This window comes from Pagrus major, chromosome 20 (genome assembly GCF_040436345.1).
Source record: "Pagrus major chromosome 20, Pma_NU_1.0".
Lineage (NCBI taxonomy): Eukaryota > Metazoa > Chordata > Actinopteri > Spariformes > Sparidae > Pagrus > Pagrus major.
Window position 1 is genome coordinate 24,044,069 of NC_133234.1, and position 16,923 is coordinate 24,060,991.

The 16,923-nt window shown below is 45.7% G+C and overlaps 1 protein-coding gene across 2 annotated transcripts; it reads left to right on the plus strand.

The window, feature by feature from the left end:
- The first annotated feature begins 498 nt into the window (after positions 1 to 498).
- col1a1b (collagen, type I, alpha 1b) lies at positions 499 to 15,989 on the plus strand. 2 transcript variants are annotated; one of them, XM_073489073.1, is made up of 51 exons: positions 499 to 668; positions 2,133 to 2,327; positions 2,844 to 2,863; positions 3,010 to 3,045; positions 3,707 to 3,799; positions 4,229 to 4,297; positions 4,423 to 4,467; positions 4,629 to 4,682; positions 4,861 to 4,914; positions 5,104 to 5,157; positions 5,275 to 5,328; positions 5,429 to 5,482; positions 5,594 to 5,638; positions 5,749 to 5,802; positions 5,937 to 5,981; positions 6,112 to 6,165; positions 7,185 to 7,283; positions 7,408 to 7,452; positions 7,539 to 7,637; positions 7,732 to 7,785; positions 7,883 to 7,990; positions 8,247 to 8,300; positions 8,422 to 8,520; positions 8,630 to 8,683; positions 8,794 to 8,892; positions 9,003 to 9,056; positions 9,158 to 9,211; positions 9,323 to 9,376; positions 9,490 to 9,543; positions 9,738 to 9,782; positions 9,873 to 9,971; positions 10,448 to 10,555; positions 10,864 to 10,971; positions 11,172 to 11,225; positions 11,386 to 11,439; positions 11,541 to 11,648; positions 11,841 to 11,894; positions 12,345 to 12,398; positions 12,493 to 12,654; positions 12,747 to 12,854; positions 12,967 to 13,074; positions 13,183 to 13,236; positions 13,377 to 13,484; positions 13,578 to 13,631; positions 13,724 to 13,831; positions 13,952 to 14,005; positions 14,212 to 14,319; positions 14,401 to 14,683; positions 14,768 to 14,958; positions 15,057 to 15,299; positions 15,418 to 15,989. In XM_073489073.1, exons 1-51 carry the CDS (start codon positions 587 to 589, stop codon positions 15,562 to 15,564), a joined length of 4,347 nt encoding a protein of 1,448 aa, XP_073345174.1. In that variant the 5' UTR covers positions 499 to 586; the 3' UTR covers positions 15,565 to 15,989. The 2 variants fall into 2 exon arrangements, with proteins under 2 accessions (XP_073345174.1, XP_073345175.1); XM_073489074.1 differs by lacking the exons at positions 7,732 to 7,785; positions 7,883 to 7,990; positions 8,247 to 8,300; ... (2 more) ...; positions 8,794 to 8,892; positions 9,003 to 9,056 and having other exon boundaries at positions 501 to 668; positions 7,539 to 7,622; positions 9,170 to 9,211.
- Positions 15,990 to 16,923: the final 934 nt, after the last annotated feature.

The following is a 16,923-nucleotide window of genomic DNA, read 5'->3' on the forward strand; positions in this document are numbered from 1 at the left end:
GAAGACATCTTTTTCCTCATCAGTACATAAAAGCACTCAAAAAAAAATAACTTCCTCATATACATATCCTCAATAATCTGGGGCCTAATGAATCTGTTCTGTTCATAAAAGCATCCAGAGTCCAGACAAATAAAAAATCAGCCCAGCGGTACCGTCTCAGGTGAGATGGCGAAAACAAAAAAAACCCAACAAAAGCCTCAATTAGGAAAAGTCCATGGAGACGCAGAAGATGATAAAACACGTCTGAACGGTGGCGAGCCGTCGTGTAAATGATGAGTGTCCTCATCATCCACGTTTGAGCTGAAACGTGAACTTGTTTGACATGTTTTAAGACGGCCCCTCTCCTCTGATGAAGGAGGGACTCTGACTTGAACATGTACAAGTTGTCTGGTGCGCACGGGACCTCCCCAAAAATTTTGGCATATAAAAGCCAAGCTAACTCATTTGTTTAGGCAGTAGGGAGTTTCTGCTAGGGTCTGGATTGGAGTTATACACAGACCGGACCCTACCGTGTATGAGTGGTGTCTGAGGAGAAAAAGAGGATTCCCCCCTTGCCGCAAAGAATCTACATGTCTAATATTTAGACATGTTCAGCTTTGTGGATATTCGGTTAGCGCTGCTGCTCAGCGCAGCAGTACTTTTGGCCAGAGGTCAAGGCGAGGATGATAGTAAGTATCACTTTCAAACATTGATTTGAGTTGTTTTTGGGACTGTGGCACCGTCAGGATGTGGATGATAGCCCGCAAGGATGCTGAGCGGTTCCCTGGAACAGATCGTCCTCTGCGGGACTCCAGTGGGAAGAGATTGTGAAGGTTGTTACACAGGGAGGCGTTTTGATGGGTTTTTCTTTGGAGATCTGGAGGCGAATAGGGATTTCTAGAACTTTTTCTTTATTGTTTGCTGCTCTCACGGACGTGCAGATACATGCTCACCGTGCGCAAAACCTGAGGGGAGCAGCTGCAGTGTCTCAGATGCGCAGTGACAGGACATTGAGTTTCAAAGGGAGATGCAACAGAGTGCAAGCATTAAGCCAGTTGGAAATGGCAAAATCCATTTGATTAAATCTTAATTATGTTGACTTTGGGACGTAGTTTCCATCAGTTCTGGGAAAAAAATGTATCCAACGTGTGCCAAAGTCTGTAAATCCAATCACTTGGATTTTTCTTTGTAGTTTGATCATTAAAGCATCCAAAGTGAGCAGAGGAAACTTAGTTTGGCAACCCAACTGGAAAAAATGACTTCCCCCCCAATATAATGTTAAACTTCTGCACTAAAGCTTCTTAAAACGCCAAACTGAACTAAAAAAGAGTTTTCATCCAATTTGCGTAAAATCAGACATGGTTAGCAGAAAATAAGGACAATGGAAAAATGTTTTAACTCTGACGTCGACGGTACCAAAAAAAAGTCTAGACTTCAATTAATCACCATGTAGAGGAGGGTGCGGATCATCTCGTTTTGTGGGTTAACAGCGCCGCTCAGTGGCAGATACTGGAACTGCGCATCCATCCTCCAAACCTGGGTCCTCCTCCTCCCTCCTCTGAGGCCCAACCACACATCCAGCAGCTTGAAATGTGATTAGAGCCCAGTGTAATTTTCCACTTGTACTTTTTGAGGAGAACTCCTTATTTCTACATCTGATTAGAGCGACTTTAGCTGCCTGTTTTCTCACATTTGCCAGGCCCAAATGACTGTAACCTCCTGCAGAGAGGCACCAGTGGTATATGTTATTAGAAGCTCTGTTCCTGCTCACAAATCAGTCACCAAACACCAGATTTTATAAGATTTAAACTCCTCTAAAGCCAGTTTCTATGACCCTGGGTAGAATGACGCAGGACAAAAAATGTCAAAGCTCATTAGTTTACAGTCTCAACGTTGCAAATAAAGATAAAGGTCTGCGTGGGGAAACTGCTAAATAGCTATTACGGATCATTATGTGTTTTTGCAAGCAGAGTCTGGTGTCTGATCTAAGCTTATTGGGCACAGCTGGTTCCCATATGATGCACATCTGTGCAGGTGTAGCCAAGGCTCAACACATTTCACAGAAGTCACTTTTTTAACTTAAAAACTCAAGATGCTCACTCTCTAATGGCATGTTTGATCTCACCAAACTCACCGCTGTTTCGTCCCCTCAGGCGCACCCGGCAGCTGCACATTAGATGGACAGGCTTACAACGATAAGGATGTATGGAAACCAGAACCCTGCCAGATCTGCGTCTGCGACAGCGGAACCGTCATGTGCGACGAGGTGATCTGCGAGGACACATCCGACTGCGCCGACCCCATCATCCCAGACGGAGAGTGCTGCCCTATCTGCCCAGACCCTGAGGGTACACCCACCTTCATCCTCCTCTCCAATTCTGTGGTTAATTAGCTTTGTGGCGCCACCTAGTGCCCGTCACCTCATCTCTGACCCATCCATGGCTCACTGGCCAGAGAATGGACGTGAGGCCCTAAGCCTGCCTGCTTTTCCAGAGGATTTTAATCCAGAAAAGAATCGCTTTGGATCTACCTTTGGTTCATTTCATTTTCGATATGCATTCTTTTAACACTGGATTATACCGGCTCTGTGGCGATGTAATTTCTCCCAACATGCCAACCTGTTCAGTGACCCTGCAGGGTGCAACAGGGCCACATCTCAACATTTACAGCAACATTTCACTACAGATAACATTTATAATCACATTTAAGCACTGACTCTCAGCCCGGACCTGCTTTAGATACATTTGACTTGTAGCCTATTTGCTTTTCTTACAATTGTTTTATAAATGTCCAAAGTTATGAATGTGTATCACATAAATGTTCAAGAGGTGTTGACGTTTTCTTTCTCTCCGTTGGTTCTGTAGGACCCCAGGTTCCCCAAGAGGTACTTTGCCCTTTAACTTTGCTTGATATTGAAACATACGAACCCAAACTTCATATTTGTCTCTCTTCGAGAGATGCTGGCATGACCCAGTTTAGTTTGTCATTATATTCAGCATAGCCTAACTCCCTTTTTCCATCTGTTTGTAGCCATCAGCAGGAGACGTTGGTGACAAGGGAGACAGGGTAGGTTCAAGAGACGTTTTCTGTCCTTCAATGCAAATGATGTGGTTTTTTTAATGGTAGTTGCGTGTAGATATGAATAACGTTTGGACAGCTTTGTCTTTATAGATAAGTTTGCACATTGTTGTTTATTTTCGTTATATTGTTCACTAGTTTTTTCTCCTGATTGCTGCCTAAAAATGTGAAAATCTGTGTTATATATTTGCTACAAACTACTCTAAACGTTGGTAAAGCTGCTATGACGTAGTTGGTGTTGATGACCTTTAATAATTAGGTCACAGGGTCAGTAGGTCATCAAAAGTTCAAAGGTCACATCATGCAAATATGTTTATAAGATGTTGAAGTAATATGAACTTTCTGTCGAGCAACAACAGGAAGCAATACGACTTTTTTTAGCAAATATTTATCAAAATCAGCTGAACAAAACTTCCAATTTTTAAGTTAAAGCAACTGTAATTTGAACAAATCATGTGACTGAGCACGTTCAGCGTATGAGTTTCATTTTTGCTATTCAGATTTATCAACATGTATAATTATTTGATAGAAGAGTCATAGTCTAATCATCTTTGATTGGGCCACGAGCTGTGACTTCCTAAAAATGAATGACATAAATGATTAGTAAAGAAAAATGCTAACAGACTTTCTACCTTGAATTTTTCTGAAGGGTCTTCCCGGTCCTCCTGGCAACGATGGACTTGACGGACAGCCTGGCCTTCCCGGCCCACCCGGCCCCCCTGGCCCCCCTGGCCTTGGCGGAGTAAGTATCTCCACATGACGACACCCAGGAAGGAAATCTTGTTTGAAATTAGATCCATCTTAAAAACCCATGATAGTCCAGGTTAAAACATCTCTCGAAAGGCTCTTCTTTCTGCATCAGTTCCACCAGGAGAGGTTTTTTTACTTCAGCACTGGGTGTGCAGACAGCTCCCTGGTCCTCAGGTTGAGGTTCTGGGGGAATGTGCTGAATATCAAGTGTTGTTCTGGCCAGTTTATTCAGTATCTGTGCTACAGAGAAAATGTGTTGTCTCTCAGAAATTCTTACACCTCTACTGAATTAGAAATCTTCATACTGTAGCATTAGAAGTGACAACGAAGTCATCTTGAGGTGTCTCGTGTTGCTTCATTAACTCTGAAGTTCTGGTCCTCTAAAGCTCAGTGACTGATTCTTTATCTTCTCCTCCTGCAGAACTTCTCTCCTCAAATGAGCTATGTTGACCACTCCAAATCCAGCGGCCCACCCCAGCCCGGCCCAATGGTACGAAGGCTTTCCTCTTTCTCAACAAACCTTGAGCACTTTGTGCTCAGGACATCATGCTGCTCATTTTACAGACAAATAAAGAAAACCTAATGGCGTTTTTCTTTTCTCCTCCTCATCAACAGGGTCCCATGGGTCCCCGTGGTACTCCTGGACCCCCTGGCTCCTCTGTAAGTGGTCCCTAGGTTCAGTACTCATTTTGACACGTATGCTAGCTAATTACACCATCCAGTTATTTGTTTCCTGTGTCAGATATGACACTGCACCTCAGATAAATACATAAACTTTAAAGAAGATATTGTGTTAATCTGTTCTTGTTGTTGTCCATCAGGGTCCTCAGGGTTTCACTGGCCCCCCTGGTGAGCCCGGTGAGCCCGGCGCTTCTGTGAGTACACAACATTTTCCTTTAAATTTGCCACTTCCTGTACTTTGTGTTCCACTTCCTGTTGTCACATGACCCGCTGTAACACATCTGCACGCCCCACTTATTGTTGGTGATAAATAAATGCCCCCTCATCACGATGCAGTTGGTGCTAATCCAGTCATTTATTGTGTTTTTTTAGGGTCCCATGGGTTCTCGTGGTCCCTCTGGCCCCCCTGGAAAGAACGGAGATGATGTAAGTGGTTTATTGATTATTGTTCATCCCTCTTTAGGAGGCAGTTCACGGCTTTAATTGGTTCTGCGAACACTAAACAGACATGAGCTCATGGTTTTTATCTCCTTCTCTTATATTTGTGGTTGTTATCCTTCTGATATTTGTCATAAACCAGCACATACTGACCTCCTCTCTGTGTGTCTTCAACAGGGTGAGCCTGGCAAAGCTGGTCGCCCCGGTGAGCGTGGCGCTGCTGGACCTCAGGTGAGTGATGCCCAGGAGATGGTTATACTTCCTGCTCAGTTGTAGAAAACTAAAACATTTTTTACAGGTCGGTTATCGTACATGAAGTGTTGATCTTGTTTTCCTCCTCTTTTCCAGGGAGCTCGTGGATTCCCCGGAACCCCTGGACTCCCCGGCATCAAGGGACACAGAGTGAGTTTGTTGACCCAAAAAAAAAATCAGCATTTTCAGCTGCTGTGATGTTGTAACGAGCGGTGACTGACCTGAGGATGCTGATTGATCTTGTGCACAGGGTTTCAGCGGTCTGGATGGAGCCAAGGGAGACAGCGGACCTGCTGGCCCCAAGGTAGGATAGTCGGACTCTCGTCGTAGATTGACCCGAAAATTTCAGTTTGAAGGCTGGCAGCCATCCCAGTGTGATTGTCTCTGAGCTTATTCTTGTTGTATTTGTTTACAGGGAGAGGCCGGTGCCTCTGGTGAGAACGGTGTCCCCGGTACTATGGTACGTTTTTGTCTCATCACAGTTAATTTGTTGGTTGTCTGTTTTTTCTTTAAGTTTCATCTGATTCACGGTGACCTCGCTAATATTACTCTGTTTTTTGTCTTCTGTAGGGTGCTCGTGGTCTCCCTGGTGAGAGAGGCCGCCCCGGACCTCCTGGACCTTCTGTGAGTTAAACTTTTTAATCCTGACTGCTTGTAAAAGTTAAATGCTACATTGGATCTATTTACAGCAGCTTGTGAGCAGCTTGTGTCCAGTCCCTGCAAATATCACTTTGATCTAATCTCTTCCTCCTCTGCAGGGCGCTCGTGGTAATGATGGCAACACTGGCCCTGGTGGACCTCCCGTAAGTATTATCTTTGTTGTTGCGACATCATCACCTGATGCTATATTGAAGGGTGTGATGCGCTGCTCTGTAATTAGCATTCCATCAAAGCTATGGATGTCTGCTAACAGTGTGTCTTATATTTTTTTAGGGATCTACCGGACCTGCTGGTCCCCCTGGATTCCCCGGTGGTGCCGGAGCTAAGGTAAGACACCCAATACATTGATCACATCCAATAAAAAGATGGTCCATCAAGGCTTTTTATAGTTAACTAAACCTGAACTAAAAAAAAACCTTGGTGTGAAAAAGTGAAAGAAATATTATAATACACATACTCACGCATTCATAAGCACTCACCCACACAAGTACACAGGTAATAGTGCTAAAAACATGTTAGTTTCATAAGTAACTAAAATAAAATAAAAATATACAGCATGTCATTAATGTGAGTCAGTTTCCTTGACAAACTGCTGTGTTTGTACTGTGCCACCTTTTCTGAGCTCCTTACATCTCGCTCCTGACAAATATCCATACTGAAATTAAAAACTAACTCAACATTTTTGAGATATAAAACTGAACTGAAACAAGTGGAAATAACCTGAATCAAACAAACAAAACAAAAAAAGTAATGTAAAACACCAAACTGGATGTTGTCCCTTTAGGCTTTAGTCTCTGATTAGATTTAGGAGGAACATGACACTGATCTTAACCCTTCTCCTTCTTCATTACCTACCTGACCAGGTGTTTCAATAATCTCCCTGGTCTTGTGCATTAGTAGGAAAACAGTGGACATTAACAGTCTGTAAGAATTAAGCCCTGTTACCCCCACTCGTAGGATCGACATCATCAGTGGGGAAACTTCCTGATGCTACTTCCAGTTACTCTGTCTGCACAGTCGGCCACTAGCGAGATCTGGCGTAAAAATATCTGGCCTAATAATGTGCACGCCAGGTGAACAGTGTAGCCACCAGATGGCATCAGCACACCTCTAATGCCACCTCTGTTGCATCCCCGCCTCTGTTGCCATCAGTGAAGGATCAGTTATAATATCGTGACACCTTCTTTACGAAGTCACACACACCTGGATATATCAAGAACCAGGAGGAGTCATTTACATGCGTATTTCAGACACGTACGATCTGTTTATGACTGATTTTTGTTTCTTTAAGACACTTATTATATTGAAGATGCAGATTTCTGAGACTCTGTTGCTTCCCTCCACAGGGAGAGGGTGGTCCTCAGGGAGCTCGTGGAGGTGAGGGACCCCAGGGAGCTCGCGGTGAGCCTGGTAACCCCGGACCTGCTGGACCCGCTGGACCTGCTGTGAGTAGATACTGGACTTTTCTGTTTGCTTGTTTGTCTAATCAGGACCAGGTTTATAGAAAAATAGAAATGCTGAATGCAGTCGAATCAATGTTAATGTTTATTTCCTGCCTTCTGTCAACAGGGTGCCCCCGGATCCGATGGTTCCGCCGGTGCTAAGGGATCTCCTGTAAGTGTCATCCTCATTGACCACGTTTGTTCCTCTTGAATCCTGCACATCAAGTGTTCTGACCTCCAGACTCTCCATCCCCACAGGGTGCTGCTGGTATTGCTGGTGCTCCCGGTTTCCCCGGCGCTCGCGGCCCCGCTGGAGCTCAGGGAGCTGTTGGTGCTCCTGGTCCCAAGGGTAACAACGTGAGTAGACAATTGAATGTACAAACTATAAATATTGTTATAGACACACAGGATCATTGGACAGCCTAAATAAAATGTGTGTTTCCGCCAACAGGGTGACCATGGTGCATCTGGACCTAAGGGAGAGCCTGGTGCCAAGGGAGAGCCTGTAAGTTACATAATACATAAACATTTTGCCTTTAATTTACCTTTCTGTGTGATTTTAGGAAATGAAATGTTTCTAACGACCTTGCTTTATTTTCCAGGGCCCCGCTGGAGTTCAGGGACTTGCTGGCCCCTCTGGTGAGGAAGGAAAGAGAGGACCTCGTGGAGAGCCCGGTGGTGCTGGAGCCCGTGGACCCCCTGGAGAGCGTGTATGTGACCTAATCTTTCACATCAGCTTCTGTCGGATAGTGAAGTTGCCTTTGAGCAGGGACAAACCTCTTGATCATGGGCCATTTCCCACTGCCTTAAATTAATGTCTTAGTGAAGTTACAATCAAATCTCCATGTTAAACCTTTTAATCTATCTTCCTTCAAAGCATTTCAAACAGTTAAAGTATGTTAAATTCCCAGGGGGATTCAACCCTACAGTTTCTGACATTGTCTTGTGTGTCTGTCTCTCCATTAGGGTGCCCCTGGTGCTCGCGGTTTCCCTGGTGCTGATGGAGCTGCTGGTGGAAAGGTGAGTTGGCGAGTCGACCCAATGAGTCCTCAAACAGCCAAAAACCAGGAGAAAGCTTGTACGACACAAACAAAACCCCAATGCAGAAAACTCTCCTGACTCTTCTTCCCTTGTATGACAGGGTGCCCCTGGTGAGCGCGGTGCCCCTGGCGCAATGGGAGCTCAGGGAGCCACTGGTGAGTCTGGTAGCTCCGGTGCTCCTGGCGCCCCTGGATCCAAGGTGAGTTCTACGACATTTTTCTTCAGGTGCAGCATTTCTGTGTTGATGAGCGTGTGTGTATTGTTCGTCTTCGTACTCACTCACTCACTCTTTGGCCTCCCCTCCGTAGGGTATGACCGGTAGCCCTGGCAGCCCTGGCCCTGATGGCAAAGCTGGACCTGCTGTAAGTTCTGACTCATAAATAGTTTCTGAACAACAGCTGAAAACAGTCCCTTTAATCATGATAGGAGAGTTTTTTCTTAAGTTTTCCCCCCGTCCTCTGATCATCTTTAGGGAACCCAAGGACAAGACGGACGTTCTGGACCTCCCGGCCCCTCTGGACCCAGAGGACAGCCCGGAGTGATGGGATTCCCCGGACCCAAGGGAACCGCTGTGAGTAAACTGCCACACTCATTTTGGTTTGAAACACAAGAATAGATCTATTCCAGACGGTGCCTGTGATATCTACATCAGTGTTCAGTTTATGTGGTTCTTCTTTACAGGGTGATGGTGGTAAGCCCGGAGAGAGAGGTGGTGCTGGTCCCTCTGGCGCTGTTGTAAGTACACAAAATGACACAGATCAAACTCTATTCTCTGTACAAATTGTTTTCTGTCAAAGCTAAGATCAATAATTGATTTGTGATGTTTTCGTTGACAGGGTGCTCCTGGCAAAGATGGTGACGTTGGTGCTCCTGGACCTTCTGGTGTTGCTGTACGTATCTCCTCAACCCATTTTAATATGACTGATATTACCAGCAGTATTTAGTTACACAGCTGTTTTATCAGTTGCAAGTTTTCTCACCATTTTCTTCTTTCTGTTCAGGGACCTGCTGGAGAGAAGGGAGAGCAGGGACCCGCTGGTCCTCCCGGATTCCAGGTAGGTTTCAGAGCGTCTCAGCAGCCTGAATGCTGTCCTTTTGTTTTTGTTGAAATAATCCTGAGCTGTTCCTCTTGTTACACTAAAATCTTGTACCTTTCTCCCATGTGCAGGGACTTCCTGGACCCCAAGGTGCTACTGGTGAGACTGGCAAGCCTGGTGACCAGGTAAGAATCGCAGAAAATTGTAAATGTCAAAATCTTTGTTCCGTATCTTGGCATGTTTCTGCTTGTAAGGTCGCCTTGCAGGTGTATTTTATGACATACTGCAGCCAGTTTTCCCAGTGTTGTGTGAATGTTTTGACGTTTGGCCATCAAGTCTTCATGACGACCTTCTCTTCCCTCCCTCTTCTTCTGTTCAGGGTGCTCCTGGTGAGGCTGGACCCTTCGGCCCATCTGGACCAAGAGTGAGTATCTAAGAAACAAAACATTTTCCTCATCCTCTGGTCTACAGCTAAAACTGGTTGTAACCGATTGTGTCCCCTTTTCTTCTTCAGGGCGACAGAGGTTTCCCTGGTGAGCGTGGTGCTCCTGGTGTTGCTGGCCCAACTGGACCCCGTGGTGCTCCTGGCCCCGCTGGTAACGATGGAGCCAAGGTGGGTTAAGATGTCAATTTTTTTTTTGGGATATTAGATCTCAATTTCTGGCCTCCTCCAGTTCTCGATAGACCTGACATAAACACATACGTTACAAATATATAATACAACACTACATAAAGCGTTCTGCCCTTACATCATAACATGCCATTTATAGCTGAGACCTTCACAAATTTGCATGAGAACAGAGGAGAAATCATCTGTTGTGACATTATCTTTTTATTGATACACACACATCTGCACTCTCCGCACTCCCAAGGAGAGGTTTTACTGTTTTTAGGCCTGAACACAGTTCAGCAGTGAGGCCTTCAAAAAACCAATCGCAAAAACTGTCCTTTATTTTACTTTCCTTCATGGATGTAGCTAAAAGAAAAACAGTCGTTGTTATGGTCCTCTGTTGGTTGTTGTTTAATTGCAGTCGCCTGAATGGACATTAATGTGTGTATTTCTGTTTCTGTGTGTGTGTGTGTGTGCAGGGAGAGCCCGGTGCTGGTGGTGCCCCTGGTGGTCAGGGAGCCCCTGGTATGCAGGGAATGCCCGGTGAGCGCGGAGCTTCTGGTCTGCCCGGAGTCAAGGGAGAGAGAGTAAGTATCACACCTGCTCAGCTCTATTATGGGTCAACAGATGGCTTAAGTGTGTCTTAAGTTTGTGAGACAGTAAGGAGTCAAATATAAAGTTTATTGAGGAATAAACTAAAATAAAACTGGATCCCAGAACGCTTGCCAAAATGCATTTGGTGTTAATCTGCCTGACGATTAGCCAAACGTTGTCTATAAAATGTGAGCAAACAAAGACAGAAATATTTATTAGTTACATTTTTGGGTTCTTGTAACTAAGTAAGGAAGCTTTTCTAAAAACCCTCGTAAGTAATCTTTCAACTTTCTCTCTTCAGGGAGATGCTGGTGGCAAGGGAGGTGAGGGCGCCGCTGGCAAAGATGGCGTTCGTGGTATGACTGGTGCTATCGGAGTCCCTGGACCTCCTGGTGCTCAGGGCGAGAAGGTAAGACCAGACACAACTTTGGTATTAACCTCCAGGTCCAAGATATCTGCTAGATTGGTGTTAAGGATTCACTTCAGTTCTGTTGTTAACTTTGATGTCTGGATTTTGCCTTAAATTTGGTTTCTTGGCACAAAATGTCTTGGAGTACCAAGCAACTTGTCTGCTGACTTCCTGTCCTCCTTCTTCATCTGTGGTGTTAGGGTGAGGGTGGCCCCGTTGGAGTTGCTGGACCCACTGGACCTCGTGGTGCCCCTGTAAGTTCTCTGCCAAACACACACCTGACTGAGAGCTAGAACACAGACATAACATAAACTTTTTACTGGATCTTCATCGTCAGAATGCAAAGCAATATGACATACGTTGTAAGTTTATGACTGTATGACCCTAAACCTTCTCTCCTCATCACTTCAACAGGGTGACCGTGGAGAGGCCGGACCTGCTGGACCTGCTGGATTTGCTGGACCTCCTGTAAGAATCTCACACATGGACAGATTTAGATGCTTTCTATCATGTAACAACAGAGCCCGGACATGTCTTGAACTGTTTTTTCTCTTGCCCTCCAACCTCAGGGTGCTGATGGTCAGCCTGGTGCTAAGGGAGAGTCTGGTGACTCTGGACCCAAGGGAGACGCTGGTGCCCCCGGACCTGGTGGACCTGTCGGAGCTGCTGGACCTCAGGTAGGGCCCAGTGCTAATTTACCAGATTATATATATTTTATTTACTTTTTTTAAGTTTTCAAGCTTATAAAAGAATAAGAAATAGGAAAATAGAAATAGAATTAATAATGAATCTCATGTGGTCATATTGTTTATGGTGATTATTAGATTGTGCTTCTTCTTTTACTCACAAATGGGTTTTTTTGTCAACAGGGACCTGCTGGTCCTCCTGGACCCAAAGGTGCTCGTGGTGGTGCTGGATCTCCTGTAAGTATCTGATTGTCTAGTGGGATTTTGTACACTTATATCAGCAGCTCCCAACCTTTTTCCTGAAGGGATCTCTTTCCTGTTCATTGAGTAAACTGACGACTGCTGACTTCTTCTAAATATTTATTTTTTTTATTTTCTTTTATTGGTTTCGTGTTCAGGGAAGAAGTTTTACTTAAAAGAGTTTAGGAAAGGAAAAATGAAAACAACAACAGATAATAATAAAACAAAGGATGAGACAGTTGATGCTCTGAAACACAAAACACACAAACAAATAGTTTTCAGATATTTTATATTATATAAGTAATAACTGTAGAATTAACCCGAATAGTGACGCGGTAACTGCAGGAAGTTTAAATCTAGAAGGCCTTGCAACCACTAGTGAAGCTTTATTGACAGGATGCTGCTTGAAGTCTCATCTTTTTTCTGTGTGTGTGTGTGTGTGTGTAGGGTGCTACTGGTTTCCCTGGACCCGCTGGCAGAGTTGGACCCTCTGGCCCCTCTGTAAGTCACCTCTAGTCCACATCACGAGCAGTAATAACCAGCCCAATCTTGTGTATGATACCATCATGACCTTGAACCCTCTACATGTGTCCAGGGAGCTAGTGGAGCACCTGGACCCGCCGGACCCGTCGGCAAAGATGGAGCAAGAGGAGGCCGTGGCGAGACCGGTCCCGCTGGTCGCCCTGGTGAGGCTGGTGCTGCTGGAGCCGCAGGACCCAGTGGAGAGAAGGGATCTGCCGGTGCCGATGGTGCCCCTGTGAGTTCCCACTGTGATTTTTCAACAGCCGTTCTGTCAAGGTTTTGCTGCCTCAAATGTACTAAAGTGATCTGTTCTTTCGTTCTGTGCAGGGTGCTCCTGGACCCCCCGGACCCGGAGGTATTGCTGGACAGCGTGGTATCGTAGGTCTCCCCGGACAGCGTGGAGAGCGTGGTTTCCCCGGTCTGCCTGGAGGTTCTGTGAGTACTCAACATGACCACCATGACACAAGCGAAATAGGTTAACAAAGTCAACAGTAAAAAGAGACATGAATAAAACTGTATATTAATTTCCCCTCTTGCTTTTCTTCAGGGTGAGCCTGGAAAGCAGGGACCATCTGGACTCGTTGGTGAGCGTGGACCCCCCGGACCTGCTGGACCCCCTGGACTGTCTGGTCCTAGCGGAGAGGCTGGTCGTGAGGTAAGAGGCTGCGATCGACCGTATACTCGCTGCGAATGCACCTACAAATTCACATTGCATTAGCGCTGATCAACAGTTTTGTTGACCATTCTTGTTGCTCTGCCACAGGGATCTCAGGGTCACGATGGTGCCCCCGGTCGCGATGGAGCCCCTGGACCCAAGGTAACCCTCCTCATCTGGATTCATCTCCATCATACTTAAAAGTCATGAAACATGAAAACACCCAAAAAATTCTGCTATGTTATACAAAACTAGCCTTAGCTTCCAAGCATTGTCTCACTGGATGTTTCCTCCTCCTGTAGGGAGACCGTGGTGAGTCTGGTATGGCCGGACCCCCAGGAGCCCCTGGTGCTCCCGGTGCCCCCGGAGCTGTTGGTCCCTCTGGCAAATCTGGTGAACGTGGAGAGTCTGTAAGGCCCCTTCCTGCTTATCTTTATCTGTTGAAAGATGGAATTAAATCCAGTAACTCAACTTGATTTTTCTGTGATCTGATTTTCCTTTAGGGTGCTGCTGGTCCTGCCGGTCCTTCTGGTCCTGCTGGAGTCCGTGGTCCCGCTGTACGTAGTTACATATATAAACACAATAGTTTTTTAGATGTTGCGCTACTCTTGTGTTGATTGAATGTTGACCTCCTGCTGCTTTCATTCAGGGCCCCGCTGGAGCTAAGGGAGACAGAGGAGAGGCTGGTGAGGCTGGAGATAGAGGCCACAAGGGACACAGAGGATTCACTGGCATGCAGGGTATGCCCGGACCTGCTGTGAGTAAAAGTTTGTTGTTACTGCATGAAACAAACTCAACTTTTCTCAACTTCATGGGATGGTTAAACAATCGTTCTGGAGTGTGTAATATTGATATTCACATCTTGTTCCTCCTCTAGGGTGGTGCTGGAGAGAGAGGACCCGCTGGTGCCTCTGGACCTGCTGGACCCAGGGTAAGTAGATCTGTTATACACCTAGTTATTCACACTACCAATCTGGTACTTGGGGAGTCTTTAGTCAGCACAGATCTGTTTATGTGCGGAAGCTGAGACCTTCTTCAAGGCTTGAACAGGCTGCCTGTCCGACCACATGTCAGTAAAATGGCAATCTGAATTGTTGTTTTCTCTCATTAAGATGTCATGTAACTTCTGCTCCACAGGGACCTTCTGGATCTAATGGCGTTCCCGGTAAGGATGGCATGAACGGTCTGCCTGGACCCATCGGACCCCCTGGACCTCGCGGTCGCAATGGAGAGATGGGACCCGCTGTAAGTCGCACTACAACCTTTGTTTTAACCAAATATTTGGAATGTTGCTGCAGTTTGTAAACACCTGGTGTCTCCGAACAGGGTCCTCCTGGACCTCCCGGACCCGCTGGACCCCCCGGAGCTCCCGGCAGTGGATTCGACTTCGTCAGCCAGCCCCTTCAGGAGAAGGCTCCCGATCCCTACCGTGGCGGCGGATACCGCGCTGATGACCCCACCATGATGCGCGATCGCGACATGGAGGTTGACACCACCCTCAAGACCCTGACCCAGAAGGTCGAGAAGATCCGCAGCCCCGACGGTACCCAGAAGAGCCCTGCCCGCATGTGCCGTGACCTGAGAATGTGCCACCCCGAGTGGAAGAGCGGTGAGTCCAGATCTGAGTCCTGCTGCAGCTCGTAGATGAAGTGTAAGATACGTATGAGCTCAGTTTTATGTTTCTTTGTTACAGGCATGTACTACGTCGACCCCAACCAGGGATCTTCTCTGGACGCCATCAAGGTCCACTGCAACATGGAGACTGGCGAGACCTGCGTCTACCCAAGCCAGTCCAACATCCCCATGAAGAACTGGTACCTCAGCAAGAACACCAAGGAGAAGAAGCACGTCTGGTTCAGCGAGTCCATGACCGGTGGATCCCAGGTGAGAAGTCCTAAAAAAAACAGTTTCCTGCATTAACTAAAATCCTCCTCACAAGTCCGTGACAGTAAAGCACCTTCTCTCCTCTCTCCACCCTGCAGTTCCAGTATGGCAGCGATGGAGCTGATACCGAGGACGTCAACATCCAGATGACCTTCATGCGCCTGATGTCCAACCAGGCTTCCCAGAACGTCACATACCACTGCAAGAACAGCATCGCCTACATGGATGCCTCCACCGGCAACCTGAAGAAGGCCATGGTTCTCGGAGGCTCCAACGACGTTGAGATCAGAGCCGAGGGCAACAGCCGCTTCACATACACCGTCAGCGAGGATGGCTGCACGGTGAGTTCTCTCTCTGAGCTTGCATTTTTTCTTTTTGCACCGATTCTAATTTAGAGATGCGAGATTTCGATCTAGACAGATAAACGACTCACTTTCTCCTTCTTGTTCCTCTCCACAGTCACACACTGGCTCATGGGGCAAGACAGTCATCGACTACAAGACAACGAAAACATCCCGCCTGCCCATCATTGACATTGCTCCTATGGATGTTGGTGCACCTGATCAGGAGTTTGGCGTCGAAATTGGCCCAGTTTGCTTCTTGTAAAAATGAAAGAAATATGGACATGACGTTGTTGTTTTTTTTCTAGCAGTCATCTCTAAATCCTTTTTCTATGCATTCAAAACTCATTCGGCTGCCATTGGTCCACATGCTTTAAAAAACCACTCTACTGAAGACGGTGTTCATGTTTTTTTTTTCCAATCATGAGAAGTTTTTCGGGACTGCTACTTCAACCAACCACAAGGACACTTTAAAAAGAATCTTTTGTTTCCACTGGCAACAAGAAAATAATATATACTTGTGTAAAATTTCCCCCTGGAGATTAAGAAAAAAAAAAAAAAGAGAGAAAGATCGACACACGCGATGAAACACAGGTGACTTTTGCCATTTTCTACCACTGCGAGAAGGACATTGAAAACAACAAATGATATGTACCATTTTTCCTGGTGTTAAATAAATTGTAAAAAGTGTGAAGCGTCTTCTTGTTCTAAATTCATGAAAGGGACAACAAAAAAAAAACACCTGAGAGAGCACGACAACAAAAGCTCACCTTCATTGCAACATGTAGATGGCTACCTCATAACAAGAAGTCACCCCGCAGTGTTTTTTTTTTCTTAAACGAAAAAGGGTTCATTTTACACGAGTCTATTGTGGGGAAATAAAAAAAAAAAAAACAGTCAAAGGTGCTATTAACACTTCAACGAGGTCCCGTTATTGGTGTTTGATGGTGATGGTGAGACTCTCGCTGTCATACTGTAATTATTGCCACTAATGCCTGCAGAACCTTTGGTGCTACTAAATTGACTCTTGTTGTCTGTGCAGTGCAATTGTTTTCTTCTTAAGTGTTGGTTAAAAGAGGTCCTCAGAAAAAAAAGGGGGCGATCACTGCAGATGTAATGCATGCAATCATGTCTTTGTAGATAAAAAAAAAGAAAGCAAGTGACTCTGGTTCAATTTCATCTCCCTGCCCGTTGTGTTCAGTGTTGATCCTTCTTGTCTGTTTGCCCCCCCCTGTGGAAAAACTCCTCTTCACTAAAAAAGAAAAAACAGCACACATCTCCCACCCTGTTGTTTATGTTGTTTGTTGATGTTCTTTCGCGAAGGGTTTCTTAAAAAAGAATTTGAAGCAGACCCACTTTCATGGTTTAAAAAGAGAGATTCTGTACTTATTTTGTACATGTATAATAAATTGAGATGTTTTTAATTATTTTGGGTGCTGAAATAAAGCATGTGAAGTGGTCTACTCAGTGGCTGAGTTTTCACTGTCCTGTTTCTGCAACTGTTGTGAAACTGCCGTCGTAGGATAGTCCCATTTTTACTGAAAGCTGCATTTCACATTTTTCAGACGACACCCACCAGAGAGATATCGTGCATGTTCTGGTGCTGGAGATTAAAATAGAGAGT

Bases quoted from the DNA above. Each gene is read 5' to 3' on its own strand.
- col1a1b (XM_073489073.1), top strand. From the start codon at position 587: ATGTTCAGCTTTGTGGATATTCGGTTAGCGCTGCTGCTCAGCGCAGCA. The intron at 8,684-8,793 runs GTAAGTTCTGAC...GATCATCTTTAG, and splicing joins ATGGCAAAGCTGGACCTGCT to GGAACCCAAGGACAAGACGG. The intron at 14,959-15,056 runs GTGAGAAGTCCT...TCCACCCTGCAG, and splicing joins CCATGACCGGTGGATCCCAG to TTCCAGTATGGCAGCGATGG.